This window comes from Crinia signifera, chromosome 4 (genome assembly GCF_055691185.1).
Source record: "Crinia signifera chromosome 4, ASM5569118v1, whole genome shotgun sequence".
Lineage (NCBI taxonomy): Eukaryota > Metazoa > Chordata > Amphibia > Anura > Myobatrachidae > Crinia > Crinia signifera.
In genome coordinates this window covers 311,561,607-311,582,571 of record NC_139220.1, presented here as the reverse complement: position 1 = coordinate 311,582,571, position 20,965 = coordinate 311,561,607, and the positions used below count along the sequence as shown (strand labels likewise).

Below are 20,965 nucleotides of genomic sequence, written 5' to 3'. Positions count from 1 at the left end.
ATGTGAGCCTGCAGCACTGTCCAATATTCAAAAAGGGGAGCCTCACCTACTGCCACCCCAAACATCACTGTCCTGGACTCACTGGCAGTTGATGTGACCCCCCCCTCTTTGAATTTTGGACTGTGCTGTAGTCCAACCTCTGTAACTGCCTCCAGGGAAGTACAGGAACAGAGCATTTTGTACCTAATGGAATGGATCATGTTGGAGGGTATGCAGCATTAAGTTAAGCCTCTGCCAAATCCCATTGTAACAAGCTCACCATTGGATGATATTTACACTGGGCACCAGTCATCACAGGCGACGAGTAGCCAGAGACTTACTCAGTGGTGTGATGGAAAAAGACATATCCGGCCTGTAGCTGACGTCACACACCCTCCCCTATACGCTCAGCCAGACCCAGCATTTTCCTGGACACTCCCAGCGTTTTACTAGGCACGCCTGCGTTTTTCTTGGCACCCCGACTAAGTGGCCGATTACCACCCCCAGGCGCCTACTCCCTGTCAACTACCTTGTGAACTGCCTGCGTATAGAAATAGTACCGGGCCTTATGCATGCTCAGTCTACCGAATTTCTCAGCCACCGCTCAAATTGGTCTGAATTACCCCCAAATATTCTCCGTGGAAACTCACATTTATTTAACGCAGTTTATTTTAATTAAAACAAAAAACATTGAGTTGATACGTACAAATAAAATGGTTAAAAATAATGGTCATTCTGTTTAATAAGTTAAAATAATCGATATAAAACAAATACATGCATCAAATAAATATAAACAAATAAATTAGTGTGTCCAAGCTGGGTAGGTTCAAACCTGGGGATTACGTCAAAGACCGTGGCAAGAGGGCTCAATGTCGGAAGCTGAGATGTTTGTACTTTTAAAGCAAACCTTTCCAGAGAGGTCAAAATGATCATTTAACCCCTTTCATCAGCTTCAGTATGTGATGTAAGGACGCTGAAAACACTATCAGTCCGGGAAAACATTGCACTATTACCCAGGAAATGTTGCCACCAGAGGGCGCTGTTCCACTGCAGTTTATTATATGCTAGTGGGACCAGATTGCTATGTATTAACGACCAGGTTAACTATAGAATATATGTAGAAATATGATTTTTTTTATGTGCAGATTTTTTATCCTACTATAAGTCAGTCTCCTCCATCACTGCAGGAGGTCAGTCTCCTCCATCACAGCAGGAGAAGTCAGTCTCCCCATCACAGCAGGAGAAGTCAGTCTCCTCCATCACAGCAGGAGAAGTCAGTCTCCTCCATCACAGCAGGAGAAGTCAGTCTCCCCCATCACAACAGGAGAAGTCAGTCTCCCCATCACAGCAGGAGAAGTCAGTCTCCTCCAGCACATTGGAAGATGTCAGTGTCCTCCATCACAATTGGAGATGTTTGTCTCTCATTGTCACAGCAGAAGATGTCAGTCTCCCCCATCACATCGAAGATACCAGTCTCATCCAGAAGATATCAGTCTCTCCCATTACATTGGAAGATATCCATCTCTCCCACTGCAGCAGAAGATGTCAGTCTCTCCCATTACATTGGAAGATGTCGGTCTCTCCCATTGCAGCAGAAGATGTCAGTCTCTCCCATTACATTGCAAGATGTCCGTCTCTCTCATTGCAGCAGAAGATGTCAGTCTCTCCCATTACATTGCAAGATGTCCATCTCTCCCATTGCAGCAGAAGATGTCAGTCTCTCCCATTACATTGCAAGATGTCCATCTCTCCCATTGCAGCAGAAGATGTCAGTCTCTCCCATTGCAGCAGAAGATGTCAGTCTCTCCCATTGCAGCAGAAGATGTCAGTCTCTCCCATTGCAGCAGAAGATGTCAGTCTCTCCCATTACATTGGAAGATGTCAGTCTCTCCCATTGCAGCAGAAGATGTCAGTCTCTCCCATTACATTGGAAGATGTCCATCTCTCCCATTACATTGCAAGATGTCCATCTCTCCCATTGCAGCAGAAGATGTCAGTCTCTCCCATTGCAGCAGAAGATGTCAGTGTCTCCCATTGCAGCAGAAGATGTCAGTCTCCCTGCACCGGACTAGACGTTGGGAAATGTGTCACTGTCCCGGTAACAGACGATCCCGTCCCAGCTCGCTATGCAGTCCTCGGTCTCCTTCAGTCCTCAGTTTGGGTAGTTGGGTGGTGGAAGCCTTTTATGTTTAATTATCTCTGGGTGTTCAAATCGCACCTGGACCAGAGAAGAGAGCAGATAAAAAAATGGTCAATGAAAAAGTGACAGTGGCTGGATGGACAGGTCAGATTGACCTTCATTTGTTGAAAAGTTAAACATGAGATGACAGAAGCAGCTACTAGGACATACAGATAACTATATACCTGGATTGATGTATCAACCTTTTCCAGTGTGGGTTTAAAGCTTTCATTTCTGTATATGTATAAACCTATAAAAAAGATAAAAGGTGTTTTTTTTTAATTACCCTGCCATCATACAATGGGCCAGATTCTCTAAGCTTCAAAAGTGATAAAATGGAGAGTGATAAACAGCCAGCCAATCAGCTCCCGTCTGACATTTTTCAAACACAGTCTGTGACATGTCAGACAGGAGCTGATTGGCTGGCTGTTTATCACTCTCCATTTTATCACTTTTGAAGTTTAGAGAATCTGGCCCTATGACATTAACATGAGACTGCCCCTACCCATATTGGGGACATACAGAAATGAGCTACTGCATGAACCTGCCCTCCCTCTGCAGGGTGACACAGACAGAAAGGAGCTATGAGCCTGCCCCTCCCCCTGCAGGGTGACACAGACAGAAAGGAGCTACTGTATGAACCTGCCACTCCCCCTGCAGGGTGACACAGACAGAAAGGAGCTATGAGCCTGCCCCTCCCCCTGCAGGGTGATACAGACAGAAAGGAGCTACTCAATGAACCTGCCACTCCCCCTGCAGGGTGACACAGACAGAAGGGAGCTATGAGCCTGCCCCTCCCCCTGTAGGGTGACACAGACAGAAAGGAGCTATGAGCCTGCCCCTCCCCCGGCAGGGTAACACAGTGACACAGCCCGTGGGGAGCTATGACACAGACAGAAAGGAGCTATGAGTCTGCCCCTCCCTCTGCAGGGTGACACAGTGACACAGCCCGTGGGGAGCTATGACACAGACAGAAGGGCTATATGCACCTGTCCCCAGGGCCGGTGCAAGGCACCGGAGCGCCCCAGGCGAGTCGGGGTGGGGGCGCCCCGGTGCCGGGGGGGGGGGGGGGGGGGGGGAGGGGGAGGGGTACCTGTCCTGTGGCGCTGTGTATTTAAATCTGGCGGCGGAGGCAGCGGGGTTCCCTGCAGTCCATTAGAAATAACGAGCGCTATACGCCGGGCTATGCGGAAGCGCTTCTGTTGTGAAAACACTGGCAGCACGCTGATTGGCTGAGATCAGCGTGCGCCGTGCTGCCAGTGTTATCACAACAGAAGCGCTTCTGCATAGCCCGGCGGATAGCGCTCGTTATTTCTAATGGACTGCAGGGACCCCCGCTGCCTCCGCCGCCAGATTTAAATACACAGCGCCGTAGGACAGGTACCCGGGCGGCAGGGGGGGGGGGGGGGGGGAATGCCGCCCTCCAGTGGCCGGCGCCCTAGGCAAATGCCTAGATTTGCCTAGTGGTGGCGCCGGCCCTGCCTGTCCCTCCCGTTACGTCTACATGTCCTATAATGTACAATACTGTGTACTTACCGGTCTGACCCAGGGAGTCATCATACGGGAACGTGATTCCATCAGATGAGAACCATTGTTCTTCATTGTTTGTCCAGATCTCAGTTTGATCATCAGAGAAGAGATTCCTGTGAGAGGAAGTAAGAACACAGACAAGACACCAGTTACACCGTTACACCACACATGTCACATTATTCAGGAATACAGAAACACAAATATTATATCCTGTTCTGTGACACAAACACGGCAGCAAAACACGAATCAGGTTCACAACTCAAAGGATTTTTTTTTACAATCGCTATTAACAAAAACTGTGGGACCATGGGTGTAAATATAGAGGGTGTAAGGGGTGTGATTGCATCATTTGAGCTGGTGGATACTGTAATTTGGTATAATATGTACTGGGTGGCACTGTAATGTGTCATAATATGTACTGGGGGCACTGTAATGTGTCATAATATGTACTGGGGGGCACTGTAATGTGTCATAATATGTACTGGGTGGCACTGTAATGTGTCATAATATGCACTGGGTGGCACTGTAATGTGCCATAATATGCACTGGGTAGCACTGTAATGTGTCATAATATGTACTGGGTGTAATGTAATGTGCCATAATCTGATCTGCTAATTGTAATGAACGGGGGACACTGTATGACATAATGTGTATAGGGGTACTATGTGGCATAATGTGAACGGGGGACACTGTATGACATAATGTGTATAGGGGTACTATGTGGCATAATGTGAACGGGGGACACTGTATGACATAATGTGTATAGGGGTACTTTGTGGTAGAATGTGTACTGGCAGCCCTACAATGTGACATTGTGTAACCTAAGGAACTACAGTACAATGGTTCATGAAATAAACTAGGACACTACTCTGTGGCATCATTTTATATAGGGCACTACTACGGTTCAGAAAATGATCTAGGGCCATATTTTGGGGCATAAAAGGAATAACTGCTGGGGAGAGGAGTCTCTTATGAATTGTTGGGGCAGGGGCTCCTCAGTATGTTGCTATGGGGCCCACAAAGTTCTGGTTACGCCCCTGGGCTGGGACCTTACCATGTGTAAAAGCGCTTTTTTCTGCGTAAGTAATACACCACTGCGAGGAGGATAATGAGCAGTAACGCAATGGCCACGCCCACACCGCTATACACGCCGGCCTTTAGCACCATCCCTTGGCACTGAGAAGATATGTACAGGTAGCTGTCATTGTTCGGGCATCTATGGAGGGATACAGAAATAACACTGTTACACAGGCACTAGAGCAAGAGTGGCCAATAAGATGAACTACACATCCCAGCATGCCATGCATCAGTTTCAGTATGGCTAAATAACAAACACGATTCGTTAACAATAGCCCCTATCGTCTAAACATATTTTTCAGTGATTAACACACGGATCGATCCTTTCGTGGCACCGCCGAAATTGTTAACAATATTGCCGCTGCCACATATCATAACCGTAACCACCCATAGTGCCTAACCCAACCTCCCCTCCCGCAGCCTAACCCTAACCACCCATCGTGCCTAACCCAACCTCCCCTCCCGCAGCCTAACACTAACCACACATAGTGCCTAACCCAACCTCCCCTCCCGCAGCCTAACACTAACCACACATAGTGCCTAACCCAACCTCCCCTCCTGCAGCCTAACACTAACCACCCATCGTGCCTAACCCAACCTCCCCTCCCGCAGCCTAACCCTAACCACCCATCGTGCCTAACCCAACCTCCCCTCCCGCAGCCTAACCCTAACCACCCATCGTGCCTAACCCAACCTCCCCTCCCACAGCCTAACACTAACCACACATAGTGCCTAACCCAACCTCCCCTCCCGCAGCCTAACCCTAACCACCCATCGTGCCTAACCCAACCTCCCCTCCCGCGGCCTAACACTAACCACCCATCGTGCCTAACCCAACCTCCCCTCCCGCAGCCTAACCCTAACCACCCATCGTGCCTAACCCAACCTCCCCTCCCGCAGCCTAACCCTAACCACCCATCGTGCCTAACCCAACCTCCCCTCCCGCAGCCTAACACTAACCACCCATAGTGCCTAACCCAACCTCCCCTCCCGCAGCCTAACACTAACCACCCATAGTGCCTAACCCAACCTCCCCTCCCGCAGCCTAACCCTAACCACCCATCGTGCCTAACCCAACCTCCCCTCCCGCAGCCTAACCCTAACCACCCATCGTGCCTAACCCAACCTCCCCTCCCGCAGCCTAACCCTAACCACCCATCGTGCCTAACCCAACCTCCCCTCCCGCAGCCTAACCCTAACCACCCATCGTGCCTAACCCAACCTCCCCTCCCGCAGCCTAACCCTAACCACCCATCGTGCCTAACCCAACCTCCCCTCCCGCAGCCTAACACTAACCACCCATAGTGCCTAACCCAACCTCCCCTCCCGCAGCCTAACACTAACCACCCATAGTGCCTAACCCAACCTCCCCTCCCGCAGCCTAACCCTAACCACCCATCGTGCCTAACCCAACCTCCCCTCCCGCAGCCTAACCCTAACCACCCATCGTGCCTAACCCAACCTCCCCTCCCGCAGCCTAACCCTAACCACCCATCGTGCCTAACCCAACCTCCCCTCCCGCAGCCTAACCCTAACCACCCATCGTGCCTAACCCAACCTCCCCTCCCACAGCCTAACACTAACCACACATAGTGCCTAACCCAACCTCCCCTCCCGCAGCCTAACCCTAACCACCCATCGTGCCTAACCCAACCTCCCCTCCCGCGGCCTAACACTAACCACCCATCGTGCCTAACCCAACCTCCCCTCCCGCAGCCTAACCCTAACCACCCATCGTGCCTAACCCAACCTCCCCTCCCGCAGCCTAACCCTAACCACCCATCGTGCCTAACCCAACCTCCCCTCCCGCAGCCTAACACTAACCACCCATCGTGCCTAACCCAACCTCCCCTCCCACAGCCTAACACTAACCACCCATAGTATCTAACCCAACCTCCCCTCCCGCAGCCTAACCCTAACCACCCATCGTGCCTAACCCAACCTCCCCTCCCGCAGCCTAACCCTAACCACCCATCATGCCTAACCCAACCTCCCCTCCCGCAGCCTAACCCTAACCACCCATCGTGCCTAACCCAACCTCCCCTCCCGCAGCCTAACCCTAACCACCCATCGTGCCTAACCCAACCTCCCCTCCCGCAGCCTAACACTAACCACCCATAGTACCTAACCCAACCTCCCCTCCCGCAACCTAACCCTAACCACCCATCGTGCCTAACCCAACCTCCCCTCCCGCGGCCTAACACTAACCACCCATAGTGCCTAACCCAACCTCCCCTCCCGCAGCCTAATCCTAACCACCCATCGTGCCTAACCCAACCTCCCCTCCCGCAGCCTAACCCTAACCACCCATCGTGCCTAACCCAACCTCCCCTCCCGCAGCCTAACACTAACCACCCATAGTGCCTAACCCAACCTCCCCTCCCGCAGCCTAACCCTAACCACCCATCGTGCCTAACCCAACCTCCCCTCCTGCGGCCTAACACTAACCACCCATCGTGCCTAACCCAACCTCCTCTACCGCAGCCTAACCCTAACCACCCATCGTGCCTAACCCAACCTCCCCTCCCGCAGCCTAACACTAACCACCCATAGTACCTAACCCAACCTCCCCTCCCGCAGCCTAACCCTAACCACCCATCGTGCCTAACCCAACCTCCCCTCCCGCAGCCTAACCCTAACCACCCATCATGCCTAACCCAACCTCCCCTCCCGCAGCCTAACACTAACCACCCATACTAACCTCAGATGCAGCCCTGTCCTCACTGACACATCACTCATCTCCTGACATACTCTGTGCTGCTGGGGGCCCTGCTCCTCCAACTATATAACTCTCAGTCTGTGGCTTCCTGCTGCCTCCGTTCCCCTTCTCACATCATGTCACTGCCCCTGTCACATGCAGCCCTGTCCCCACTGACACATCCCTCATCTCCTGATATACTCTGTGCTGCTGGGGGACCCTGCTCCTCCCACTATATAACTCTCAGCCTGTGGCTTCCTGCTGCCTCCATTCCCCTCCTCACATCATGTCACTGCCCCTGTCACATGCAGCCCTGTCCTCACTGACACATCCCTCATCTGATATACTCTGTGCTGCTGGGGACCCTGCTCCTCCCACTATATAACGCTCAGTCTGTGGCTTCCTGCTGCCATTGAGCACTGTGGTTCTAAAGATGTCCTGTCCTGTTTATACATCATTCATTATGGGTATAAGCACACATAGGTCTGTGTACTGTACACTTACTTGCACATAGGAGCAGTGTTGTTCTGGATGTGACAGCTGCCATTGTGGCAGTTCAGGAATTCAGCGGACAGATTGTTACAGTGAGACAGGCAGCTCAGGCTCCCGTTAATGAAATACGGGGTGAAGTATATTCCGTAACCAGGTGGAACGGCCATCATGCATATTTCTGAAGGAGAAGACCAGAATCGTAATTACTGCGTGCAAACAAAGTGTTAAACAGACTTCAAACAATGACAGTTAGGAGCTGATTGGCTCTTGTGTTATCACTGACCACTTTACCACTTCCCCAGGTTTAATACGTCTGCCACAGTGTGCCTTATCAGTAACTGGCATTTCTAATTGCTAATACTGTACAAATTGCCTAGATGAAAATAACATATAACATACATATGAAAGTACAGTACATGTTAGCAGCCACTAGATGGTGCTCAAGGGAAGTGTTCAGTACAAAGGTGTATAGTGGGGCCAGTAATGTAATGTGACTTCCAGGGTGAAATGTAATAGGTCGAGAGATCCAGAAAGTGAGAGATTTGCTAAGAAATCTCCTGTTTTTTTTGTAAAGCGGCGATCATTTACACTGCAAAACCAGTTTGATTTTGTCACCGCCAAAAATTGTGAAAAACTCATGTCGCCACACTCCCGTCGCTCTAACGCTGGCGGCTAACTTCCATTACTGCCGCTCTAGATGCGGTCGAATATCTTTAGATGTCGAGATGTCATAACATGGTCAATATAGACAGCGTCGAGCCGCGATACCATATACAGGACACAGGAGGTCTGAGTCGGACCCGCTCTCTAAGCATCCAGTTCTTTAGCTGCCTAGGAAGTGGGTAAGTGCCACCCACTGCCTGGCCAAATGCCCGCTGCCCGCATCCCCTAGGGAAACTCCTAGGGTTTCATGGGGAGGCCCACCCCTGGCCCCTGTCCACCCCCCTCCCTCCCTTACTCGTGCGATTGCCTCAGTTAGTGTGATACTCACTGCCGTCGAGAAGGGGGGGTACTTTTTACCCAGGCCCGGGTCTGATGGGGGGCCCGGGTCCCACGCCCTTCTTCCCCGCTACAGAGACCAGGCAGTGCAAGTAGAGAGAAGAGGCTGCCGCTGCAGAACAGCCTCTCTCCCCCATTAAGCACAAGCACCTGTGCGCTGACACACAGCCCGCACCCTCTGTGTTGTTGTTTTTTACAGGGACGGGCATGTCCCTCCTGATGGCCACACCCCTTTTTTACTGGGGCACCAGCGGCCCTGGTGATACTCACCGAAGGGGGGGGGGGGGGGACACATGCTCAAATAATACGTGCATACGCCCCCCCCCCCCCCCCCCCCTCCAACATCGAATTTTCCCACTCTGATCAAACCCGAATCACTCCCCAGGGTTAGACTGTGGGAAGGGGTGGTTAGGGATAAAATACCAGGATATATTGAGATCCTGACCATGGGGATTGTGGCTGCAGGGGTTCCGTACCCCCCCCCCCCAAACAGTGTTATATTTATATATATATATATATATAGTTGGGGGTGTCTCTACAAGACAAATACCATCACTCATTTCATAGGTACCTTCAGGAGTCGGCAGAGGCTGACCTTGGACATCGTCATCATCAAAGTCGTCAACACACAATCCTACAGGAAGAGAAAGCCAAGCGGTATAAATATCTCTCAGTGATAACGTTATTCTCCTCAGTGGCCGAGCTGACCATAGAAAGCATGCCAAGTCTGCAGGTACCAAAATATCCCAAATGGGTGAGGCCAATGAAAATGGGGGCGTGATACACATATGCCCGAAATAGTGCCAGATACACATACGATATGTCCTCAATAGTGCCAGACACACATATGTCCCCAGTCCGGTGTCCCCCTACTGTCTGTCTCCTCCTCCGCTGATGTCATCGCCGCTGCTGCTTCCCTTCGGAGGGGAGGAGAGCATATTGCACATCACTCATTCCTTTCACTGTGTCCCTGTGATTGGGCCGTTAGCCAATCAAGGTCGTGGGCCGGCACCTAATTGGCTGCTGGCCTATGAGCTCTGATTGGCTGACGACCCAATCACAGGGAAGCACTGAAGGGATGAATAGGTGCACCATGTGTTCCCCTCAGAAGGGATGCAGCGACGGGTCAGTGGCAGAGGAGGAGACAGACAGCAGGGCAGGCCGCAGAGGTCCCGGAACACTTCCTGATGATGTCATTTTACAAAAGAGCTTAAGGAACGGCATTCCGGGGAGTTCCGGCCCAAAAATAGCCCTGTGTGTTACATAAATCACTAAGCCAGAGCTTTCAGCAGTAGTCTAGCACTGTCTGTAAACAGGCAAAACCATGTGAACTGCAGGTGGGGCGGATGTAACAGGTGCAGCAGTGGCGTAACTATAAAAATCGAGCCCCCCCGCCGAAAATTTCGGCAGCAACCCGCGCAAACCCCCCCGAAAATTTTGGCAGCGCCCCCTCACCTTCCACGCTGCCCATGCCCACGTGCCTTACCCTCCGCTGTGCTTCAGTCCTGGCTCCCATCCTGGATTCTGCCAGTATGCCAAAAATGTCCACCCCTATACAGCAGACAGTTTCAGAGAACTGTCTGCTGTATGGGGGTGGACATTTTATGATGGTCCATTTCCAGGGTAGGAGGGGAGCCAGAACCCTGCAGACCCCCGGCGCCTGCACTTACACAGCGCCTCCCCGCGACCGCTGGGTCTGCGGGGCTATTGTTACGCCACCGAGGTGCAGAGGGTTACATTTGGGTGGGGTGTTTTCAAAATGAAATCTAAATTGTAGTGTAAAGAAAAAAGCAGCCAGTATTTACCCTGCACAGAAACAATAACTCCCCCGAACTTAACTCTCTCTGCACATGTTACATCTGCCCCACATGCAGCACAGCTTGGGTTTGCTTTTTGCTTTGCTAAAGCTGAATTAGGGACAGAGTATCTGCATAAGATTGTGTGTCATTTGCAATAATGCGCTTACACCTGTTTCAGGTGTGGTTGGAGAAATCTTCGCTGCTGACTGTGACAGCCACATTGAGAAGCGACAATTCTCTGGCAAAAACTACAGTCTCCCCCAGAGAAAAGCTTTCTCCAATTTATTAAGCAATTATCACCAGGGCAACCGAGAGGAATGTCGGGCCCGGTAACATTTTTGGGGCGTGGCCTAGGTGTGGGAGGTGTGGCCACCTCCCTCGCTTAGGCCACGCCCCCAAAATGATTACAGAGGGTGAAAGTAAACTCTAAAAACTCTAAACTCAGCAGCACACCTACAGCATGTGCTGTGCTGACAGCAGGCTCAGCATGAGCTATCACGCTGTCAGTGAGATGCTCATGCTGAGCCAGCACAGCACATGCTGAAGGTGTGTGCTGCTGTTGCTACCCGGGAGGGATGGAGGGGGAAGGGAGGGGTCAGACCAGGGCCCCTGCCAGGCCCCTCTAGCAAACCTGGGCCTGGTAATTAGTACCCACTCCCCCCCCCCCCCCCCCCTCTCGGCTGCCCTGGTTATCACAGGAGAAACCGATTTCTCCAGCATAAATGGACGTACAGTACTGATGTCAGAGTCTAGGAACAACGTTGGAGATATATTTACCGGTATCCTCAGTATTTGATAAATCGACTCCGATCGTTGAGTTGCGTTTTTCCTTTTCACGGGCTAGCAGAATAAAACAGGATATTTTCATGTTAAATACATTCCTATAATCTGCGTAAAATGACACAGAGCAACTAGTGACTAGGGATGGCCATCGACCATCGAATAGTTTTGCCATCGACGGGGGAGGACCAGATCCCACCATCGATGTCAAGCTTAAACGAATAGTTCTGTTTTTCCTTTTTCGCCAGGGTGACACCATAGCTCCGCCCTCGGCACCCGCGAAGCCCCGCCCCCACATTTTGATTGCCACAATATAGGACGGGTCTTGCAATGTCACCTGTAGGCCCCCGTCACCCGCAGCATGTTTGACTGGCGACAATCTCCAAAGTGTGTCGCCCTAGTTTTGAAGGTGCAATGGGTCCAAGGGTCTGGTTCGTCAGACACAGACTTCCTGAACACAGGTGTCCGCATCCCATGGCCAGTCCAAGCAAGCTTCAGCTTCACACTTTTGTGACCAGATGGCCAATCCCATGGCACTGTAGGCGTAAACCAGCATGTGATGTCAGTGGCCACACAGACCATGACATCACAGACAGGGGTCATGTGAGCAAGAGGAGCGTAAGGAGGGCTGCACATGTTCAAAACTGGGGGATAGAGGAGGGAGGATGGATGGAGGATGCGATCCTGTCCGAGACGGGGCATCTCCTGGGTGGTCTGTGTGGAGCATTATTTGGTTGGATCTGGGCAGCGTTTGGTGGGACCAGACCATGACTTGGTGTTGTTTGCTATCTGCTTGCTCTACAGTTATCTACAGGTATCTGTGTCCTTACCGTATAGCCGCGTGCAGTGCTGTACTATCAGCTCACGCAAATGGTTCCTCACGTCCTGGACTATCTCGTCAAACTTCTGTGTGATATTTACACCTTCCAGATATATCTCCACAATCACGTCGTGGTCCACGAGGACATTGCTATTCCTATCAGGAGGAAGAATGGATCATGTGGTGCTTTGCAAACAATAATATAAGCTAATGGTAGTTATACAGTATGTAAGCTACAGGTAAAGGGCCTGATTCTGGTTCACTCGCAAAAGCAAAGTCCATCTTTAATGGACAAAACCATGTGCGCTGCAGGTGGGGCAGATGTTACTTGTGCAGAGAGAGTTAGGTGGGGTTTGTACTTCAAACTGATATCTATATTGTAGTGAAAAATAAAGCAGTCAGTATTTACCCTGCACAGAAAAAATAACTCACCCAAATCTATCTCTCTGCACATGTTACATCTGCCCCACCTGCAGTGCACATGGTTTTGTCCATCTAAGAAGGAGTTTGACGTCCGTCCGGTGCCGGTGGCGTGCGTTCCACCTTGCACTCCATTGTTCTAATGGCAACTCGTGCGGCCGGTTATGGTATGTTTTATGCACTGACACTTTCATGATTTATAAATGCTGTTATTATTATGTATAATGTAAAGTCAAATGTATACTCCTGTATTTCTTTCACCTAAATGTGCTTATGAGGTTCTAATCAATTGGTACTAGTGTTTTGAACTGATAATTAGCACTTCCGGGTCAATGTAGGCATAAAAAGTGATGCACAGGCCCCTGTATAACATCTTGATAAAGGTCCTAGAGGTGGCCCGAAACATTGATGCCCGTACTCTGCCATGCTGCCTGATTAAACCTGTTATACCACGTGAAGATTGCTGAGTGACTCCGCTAATTGATGCTATACAGTAAGTCATAGAGTACCTCCCAACTGTCCCGCTTACCACGGGAACGTCCCGGCTGGCAGTGTCCCGTGGAGGGGGGGGGGGGGGGGCAGTTGGGAGTCCCCCCCGTCACCCTGAATAGATGCTGTGCGCATGCGTATCTATTCCTGCGGCTTGAGGGGCTGGGGGCATGCCCCCGCGGCTGCGAAAATGGGGGCGTGGCCTAGTGTGAGTAGTGAGTATAGACCACACCCAATTCATTAGGTCTCGCCCCCTAAAATATACTGTATATATATGTTATATAGATATAAAACGTACCTTTCATTTACTGATCGCTTCCTGCGTGTACGTTGTGGAGCAGCACTAGACAAAGGGGATAAATAAAGTAAGTGGTTATACTGTACATGTAACACTATGCTATTGTACTGCACATTGTATATTGGTATAACTTTAATAGAACATCCAACAGAAATCGGAATGAAGAGTGGCGAAATCGCATGTATTTAGCATCCCATTCCGATTCGATGCGCGGTCCCATGGGCATCAGATCAGAGTCTGGGATCAGACCTACAGCACGTAGGATTAATCGGAATCGGGGCACATCACTGCGATATATATCGCATGCAATTAGCTTTATATAGCCCTATTTGCCAGCACCTGTATTACAGCCTATCCGATAAATCACATGTAAAAATAGCACATCAGGTACAGAATCAAATGGAAGGGCTCCCAGGGAGCTGCCCGGGGGCTTTATGGGAAATCAGATGTGACTTGAGGCTCAGATACGCCACAGTAGGTGTCCCTAAAGGAGCCCATACACGCTCCGTTCCTGCTCCGTCCATTCTGTACTATGAGAGCTGGGACCCGGCGCAGACAGAATCGCCAGCGGCAGGGCAGCCAAAATGCTACCCCTTGCCAAAATGTTTGTGGCGCCCCCCCCCCTTCCCCGGCATAACGGAGAAACTGAAGCAGGAGAGAGGCAGAGAGACCAGCATACACTGCTGCTTCCCCTGACGCCAACGCATCCCAGGCCGCCCTAGCACGCCCATCCGCCCGCCCATATTGTACACAGTAGCCAATAGCCAGCTCTGTGTACAGTCAATTGAATCAGTGGGGGGATTTGTCGTCTCTGCCATGGCCGCACCCACGCTGCGACTGACTCGCCTCCGGTGCTCGGCCAGTGGGCATCGGCAAGCAGCAGCATGTCAGTGCGTTGATCGGGTGCCGGCGCCCACACAGACCCTTCTGCCACTTGCTCCCCCAAGCGGCAGCTGGGGCCGCCTTACAGTAGCTACGCCACTGTGGCAGGGGCAGAAGGCAATGGTTAACAATAGCCCCGCAGCCCCCCTCCCCCCGGTGCCCACACGCTCTCAGCGCGTCCCCGCCACCGGTATTTACCTCAGAGAGAGCACCGTCGTTTCCTTGTATCCTGGGATGTCTGAATAGATTATTCCCATCTGGGAATAGACAAGTGACAGCAAATGATGAGCAGATGGTGACGTAGCAGCAGTGTATAATGTAACAACAGCCAAAAACATCTCAGCGCCCGCTCACCTCTCGCTGAAACTCCGCCTCAAACACTTTGTAATCCTCCGTCGTGTTATCGCCTAAAGCCTCTGTGAAGTTTCTGTTAGTGATCACCAGGCGCACGTTCACCTTACCCTCTACAGCTTTTGGGAGAACAAGTACAGATGTTACATTTATCGTACCTCACAACATTGGGGGCAGTGGAGGGGGGACATTTGTGCACCGGAAAATAGGGGCGTGGTCTCCTGATTTGGGTGTGTGGCCTACAATCACGGTGCTCCTGCAAGGCCACACCTCTATTTCCCCCCCCGCTGTGATGGGCGTGGTCAGCATACTGAAGGCTGTTGCTCCGCCCCCAGCCCCTCTGTCTCACTGAATATGATGCAGCAGGTAGCACACAGCAATGGGTAGAAAGGGGGATGCCCCCCCCCAACTACAGGACACTGCCAACCCCTGGTGGGACAGTCCCCCAAATAACAGGACTGTCCTGCAAAAATCGGGACAGTTGGAAGGTATGCATTAATCGTGCACGACGTGGTATGGGGACTATGTAAAAACCGGATCCGGACTAGACTCCGGACCGCCGGACAGGACATCAAAATCTGCAGTCCTGAGCTTGTAGGGTCCTGTCCAGGGGGGTCCCTGTGATAGCTATCACCAGGGACATGGGGAGGGGAGATTACAGCCTCCCCGTGTGGTCCGGACCATCCGGTTTTTGCTACATGCCCGAACCATACAGGGAGACTTTATTCTACCCCTCCTCCTCTACCTGGTGACAGGTGTCACAGGCAGCCCCCCCGGACAGGACACCAGGACACCCCCCGGACCGGGCGTTACAAGCTCCAAAATGCAGAGTTTGATGTCTGGTCCGGCGGTCCGGGGGTTTTGTCCTGGTCCGGCTTTTACCCATACCCCGTGGTATGGGTGTCCTGGCATTGCCCGCTGTTATTCTGATAGTAGATATAGGGGTCTAAGTGTTGGAGAGAAGAATAAAATCAACACAAGCAAAATGTCAACACAGCAATGTCTAGGTTGGCCTCTAAAGGTCCACATTCACAAGGTTGACACTGGAATAAGGTCAACACAAGCAAACAGTCGACACATGATGTGAGTTTTTCGTTTTTTTTCATGTTTTTCTGTGTCAACAGCTGAGCATGTGGACATGGGCGGCGTTTAACAGATGGCTGGCCTCCGGAGATTCGCAGCGCGTCGATCAAGTATGAATCAGACCCATGCACTCCATAGTCCATGGAAGCTAACTGTCCGTATTCAGTAGGAAAGTCAGACTTTGCGGGAGCTGCCATTGATCTGGCTGCTGGCACAGTCCGTGATTGGCTCATTTGGGTAACCACTCCCCGGCCTGGTCTGTACATCAGGGGCGGTGCCGCTGTTCCTGGCCCAGCAGGAATAATGACATGACATACACGCTGTATGGATGAGAGGAGGCATTGGGGCATTTACTTACTAGGTATGATCCTGTCTATAATGTCCTCACATTGCGGCCCATGGAAATCCTTCCGACACACGCATTTTATTCCATCGTAGGTGCCGCCGTTTAAACATTGGTTGCCTGAAAGACACACAAAGACGCAAGGTTACATTATTTCCGTAAGACTCCGGGCGATGACCGCACCTTATTCTGACGCCTTTATTACAGAATCTCCCAACATTGGAATTGGTACAATTGGGCCAACACAGATAAAGCAAGGTTCACCCAAGGCCACACCCACATAATGATGAAGCCACACCTATCTAAGGCATACCTCCTAATTGTCCTGTTTTTCGCGGGACCATCCCGGTATTTTTTGTCCCACAGCAGGGGGGGGGGGGTTCAGTTGAAGTCCCCCTAGCCTGGACAGAATAGCTCACAGGGTCTATTCAGCATAACAGATGGGCAGAGAACAGGGGCGTGGCCTGAGGACGCATCCTCCGGCGATACCACACCCCCTTTTTAGGTGCTCGCATGGCACCGCTGCGTGAGTGTCCCGTTTTTTCACTTCAAAAAAGTTGAGAGGTATGACTATGGACTTTTGGGGTGTACTATAGGCTGGCTTGGGACACCTCTGCATCTGCTGACATGTGGCATGCTGGGATGTGTAGTTCAACAATAGATGGAGGGCTGAAGCAGGTTCCCCATCAGGAATGCAGCAAAACCTCTGGAAAGTGTCTAACTCACCACAATTCAGTGTTAGCACACTCACTGCCACCTGCCTGCCTGCACTTATATTGCTGCAGTCAGTGCAGCAATGCATGGCATGCCTGTGTGGATAAAGGGACGGCTTCAGCCATTGGTTAACACCAAGCCTCTGATGGAGCAGCTGTTCAGCAAATTAAATTGCTGCAATGGAAGAGCCAGTAATTGCATCATAGAGGGTGGGAGGGGCCAGCAGGAGTCACACTCACACACAGGAGGAGTGACTGTGTCTGTGACAGACCATCAGTGCAGTGCAGTCAGTGCACCCAGCATACACACTAATGCTGCTTGAAGGTAACTTTTACTGCCCTGGACCTGGCTGGTGTGTTATTGTTGTGTAGTTACAATTGCTGTACAATGGGAGCAGAAATCTCATTCTAATTAACTGTCTGACACGAGTAAAGGGCAAATCTATTACTATGCTAATTTACGAGCGTCCGGCCCTTGCGTCGGTGGCGGGCCCCGTTGAGGTATCCTGAGGATCCCTTTCTGAAAGGTTGTGGATTATTAGGTTGACAGTGTCTAGGGTGACAGTGAATACGTCGACCATTATTGATTGACAGTGAAAAGGTAGACACATGAGAAAAGTCGACTGACAAACGGTCGACATAAAAAAAGGTTGTTTTTGTTTTTTTTACGACGATGGGAGTTCTACTTCACATGTGATGTTGCTACGGGCAACCAATCAGAATCTACTTCCTATTTATTTAGCACCTTTAGCACATAAAATAGGTCGACATGGCTAAGGTCCGCAGGGTCGGAAGGTTGACATAAGCATTAGGTCAACAACGGGAAGGTCAAAGGTCAAAAGGTCACCATGAAATTATGAATTTTTAAGTTTTTTTTTTTTGGCCTGAATTTTGGCGTAAGTCAACATGGACACAGAATCAGTGCACCGCACGCACTGGTGGATAGTAGGGTATGAAATACCGCCTGTCGGCACATGTCGGCTAAAAAAAAAAAAATACTGAAAACCTCACGTTGACCTTTTGACTGTTGACCTTCTCATTGTCGACCTAATGCTTGCGTCGACTTTTCCGACCATGTTGGCCTTAATCATGTCAACCTTTTTCGTATGTCGACGCACGCCCTGTGGACCTTCATGTGTCGACCAAGAGCCCATATCCCAGCATCCCCTGCCACAATTTTGCTGCTATGGAATGCTAAAACTGGGGCAGTGCATGCTGGGATGTGTAGTTCCACAGCAGCTTTTGCCTTCTCCTGTACTATACTATGGGGCTCATTTTTTCAACTAGTTTTAAACCCATTGCATATGGTAAATGGTGTTCCAGCCAATCAGCTGCTGTCATGTGTTTGATAAAAAATGACAGTTAGGGGCCGGTTGGCTGGAGCAATGTAATATAGGCAATGAGTATGTTGATAAATCAGCCTATAGGGCACTTATGTTCTCCGTGAGATTAATACGCCCCTTTGATGGTTTGCCACGCCTCTCTGCTGGTTGGCCGCACACACCTATTAAAATGGGCTCAGTCCCTATTATTCCAGTCCCCTTGTAGGGACTTCAAATCCAATGTAGTCTGACATAGAGTGGATGGATGCACAAAAAGAAGGAGACTTACTGTACATACTGTAGTAAGTAAAAAAATATTGATATACTGTAGTATGTGTGGGAAATACAGAATTTTAGTACAAAATAAAGATTTTTTTCCGAGCGAATAGTGCAAGTTTAATAATAAGGCTTTCACACTGCCAAAATGTTTTTAAAAACCGGTATTTTTAAACGGTATTTAAAACAGGTCTCAGCCTTCACATTGCAGTAGATTACCATTTTAAAAAACCGTTTAAGTACAATTCACATCAGTCAACCCGTTTAATCCCCTGAACACGTTACTGCAGGGGACAGCCTATCATAGGTCTGTAGTCTGTTGTTCTTACTAAATACCGTTTCAGAGCCATTCTCACTGCATAAAAAACGGCTCTGAAACGTGTAGGACTCTGCTTTTTAAACGTTCTGAAATACCGGTTATCTTTAACCGGTAAATCAACTCTGGCGTTTTCCCACTGCAGCCTTAAATGTTTTAAATGGGAAAAAAACTGCAATATACCGTTTAACATGTGCGGTGTGAAAGGGGTATAAATAGACTCTGGACATCGAGGGCAAAAGCAGATGCACAGATTGGAACAACGTATTACAGTGCTATGATCTTTTATTTATGTCACTACAAAGGTTCTGCAGTGCCGTACCAGGGGATGTACAGGACACGTAAGTACAGACATTATATACAGTCACACAGATACATAATTACACAGTTAGTCTAACAATGCAGAATAGGTAAAGAGCAGAGGGCCCTGCTCATATGAGAAAAATACCCTGACCATGAGTTGTGCACCATTGCCGCTGCCAACGCCATCGGTGCCACCTTTCCTGTCGTGCTGTGACCCCCCCCCCCCCCCCCCCACCGCTGGTAATCATTACAATCATCTGGGGATTGACTCCTGCAGCGCTGCTGGTCTTTTGGCCTTTCCTCTCTTGTGAACTTCGGCATAGCTCCCAACAATTTAGGCATGGAAAGAGGGACAGCTGCACACGGCAAAGTTAAAGGGTGTGGCTTAGCACCGTTCCCACACCCCGTTTTCGCCGCTGTGGGGGCCAGACCAGCGGGAATAGATGCTGTGCGGATGACAGGGGGGACTCCCGACTGCACCGCCCCCGTCACGGGACACTGCCGGCCCGGGTGGGATGTGGGAATGTACCCAAAAAACCTGGACGTTCCCGCAGAAAGCTAGACAGTTGGAAGGTATGTCTTCGGTGCTGTAAAGTGAGCTGCCACTTTGGAGTATCAGTTTACTGCACCAGGGATTACAGGTCAAAGAAGCACAGATTAACGGACCCTGGGGCGATGGGTATGATCTTTTATTTAATTTGTTTGACAGTTATCAGCTGATACACCCCTCACCAGGGTCCAGTGATCAGTGCTTCAGTGAGCGATGCTGGTCTCTGGAGCTTCCTGTTGCTCTGTGATCCCCAGTGCAGTAAACTGATGCTGCAAAGCACAGCTCACTTTACAGCACCAGAGGTCACAGAAAGAGGAAGTCCAGAAGACCATCAGAACTCAGTAGGGTTGTGAGTATAACCAGCAGAGGGGGGTGTCCCAGCAGTGGTGGTAGTTGCAATGTTGACAGTGGTGGCTCATGCGCAGTACAGCATTGGGAGAATCGAGGGCAAAAGCAGATGCACAGATTGGAACAACGTATTACAGTGCTATGATCTTTTATTTATGTCACTACAAAGGTTCTGCAGTGCCGTACCAGGGGATGTACAGGACACGTAAGTACAGACATTATATACAGTCACACAGATACATAATTACACAGTTAGTCTAACAATGCAGAATAGGTAAAGAGCAGAGGGCCCTGCTCATATGAGAAAAATACCCTGACCATGAGTTGTGCACCATTGCCGCTGCCAACGCCATCGGTGCCACCTTTCCTGTCGTGCTGTGACCCCCCCCCCCACCGCTGGTAATCATTACAATCATCTGGGGATTGACTCCTGCAGCGCTGCTGGTCTTTTGGCCTTTCCTCTCTTGTGAACTTCGGCATAGCTCCCAACAATTTAGGCATGGAAAGAGGGACAGCTGCACACGGCAAAGTTAAAGTGTGTGGCTTAGCACCGTTCCCACATCCCGTTTTCGCCGCTGTGGGGGCCTGACCAGCGGGAATAGATGCTGTGCGGATGACAGGGGGGGACTCCCGATTGCACCGCCCCCGTCACGGGACACTGCCGCCCCGGGTGGGATGTGGGAATGTACCCAAAAACCTGGGCGTTCCCGCAGAAAGCTGGACAGTTGGAAGGTAGGTCTTCGGTGCTGTAAAGTGAGCTGCCACTTTGGAGTATCAGTTTACTGCACCAGGGATTACAGGTCAAAGAAGCACAGATTAACGGACCCTGGGGCGGTGGGTATGATCTTTTATTTAATTTGTTTGACAGTTATCAGCTGATACACCCCTCACCAGGGTCCAGTGATCAGTGCTTCAGTG

The 20,965-nt window shown here is 50.6% G+C and overlaps 1 protein-coding gene and 1 long non-coding RNA gene across 3 annotated transcripts in view; one reads left to right on the top strand and one right to left on the bottom strand.

Moving 5' to 3' along the window:
- Positions 1 to 20,965, top strand: part of LOC146075816 (uncharacterized) — a 268,209-nt gene that overhangs the window by 54,881 nt on the left and 192,363 nt on the right. The window lies entirely within an intron of this gene.
- LOC146072838 (mucin-12-like) lies at positions 245 to 16,540 on the bottom strand. Its single transcript, XM_083180023.1, has 12 exons — positions 16,235 to 16,540; positions 14,797 to 14,912; positions 14,641 to 14,699; positions 13,561 to 13,605; positions 12,364 to 12,509; positions 11,531 to 11,593; positions 9,526 to 9,588; positions 7,968 to 8,133; positions 4,743 to 4,904; positions 3,695 to 3,801; positions 2,344 to 2,408; positions 245 to 2,197 (listed from the first exon to the last, which is right to left on the bottom strand). The coding sequence occupies exons 3-12, from the start codon at positions 14,697 to 14,699 to the stop codon at positions 2,132 to 2,134; spliced, it is 942 nt and encodes a 313-aa protein (XP_083036149.1). The 5' UTR covers positions 14,797 to 14,912; positions 16,235 to 16,540; the 3' UTR covers positions 245 to 2,131.

Excerpts from the sequence above, each read along its gene's own strand:
- LOC146072838 (XM_083180023.1), bottom strand. The coding sequence starts at position 14,699 with ATGGGAATAATCTATTCAGACATCCCAGGATACAAGGAAACGACGGTG. Across the intron at positions 9,589-11,530 it reads ATCAAATACTGAGGATACCG|GATTGTGTGTTGACGACTTT; the intron begins GTAAATATATCT and ends CTCTTCCTGTAG. Across the intron at positions 4,905-7,967 it reads AACACTGCTCCTATGTGCAA|ATGCCCGAACAATGACAGCT; the intron begins GTAAGTGTACAG and ends ATCCCTCCATAG.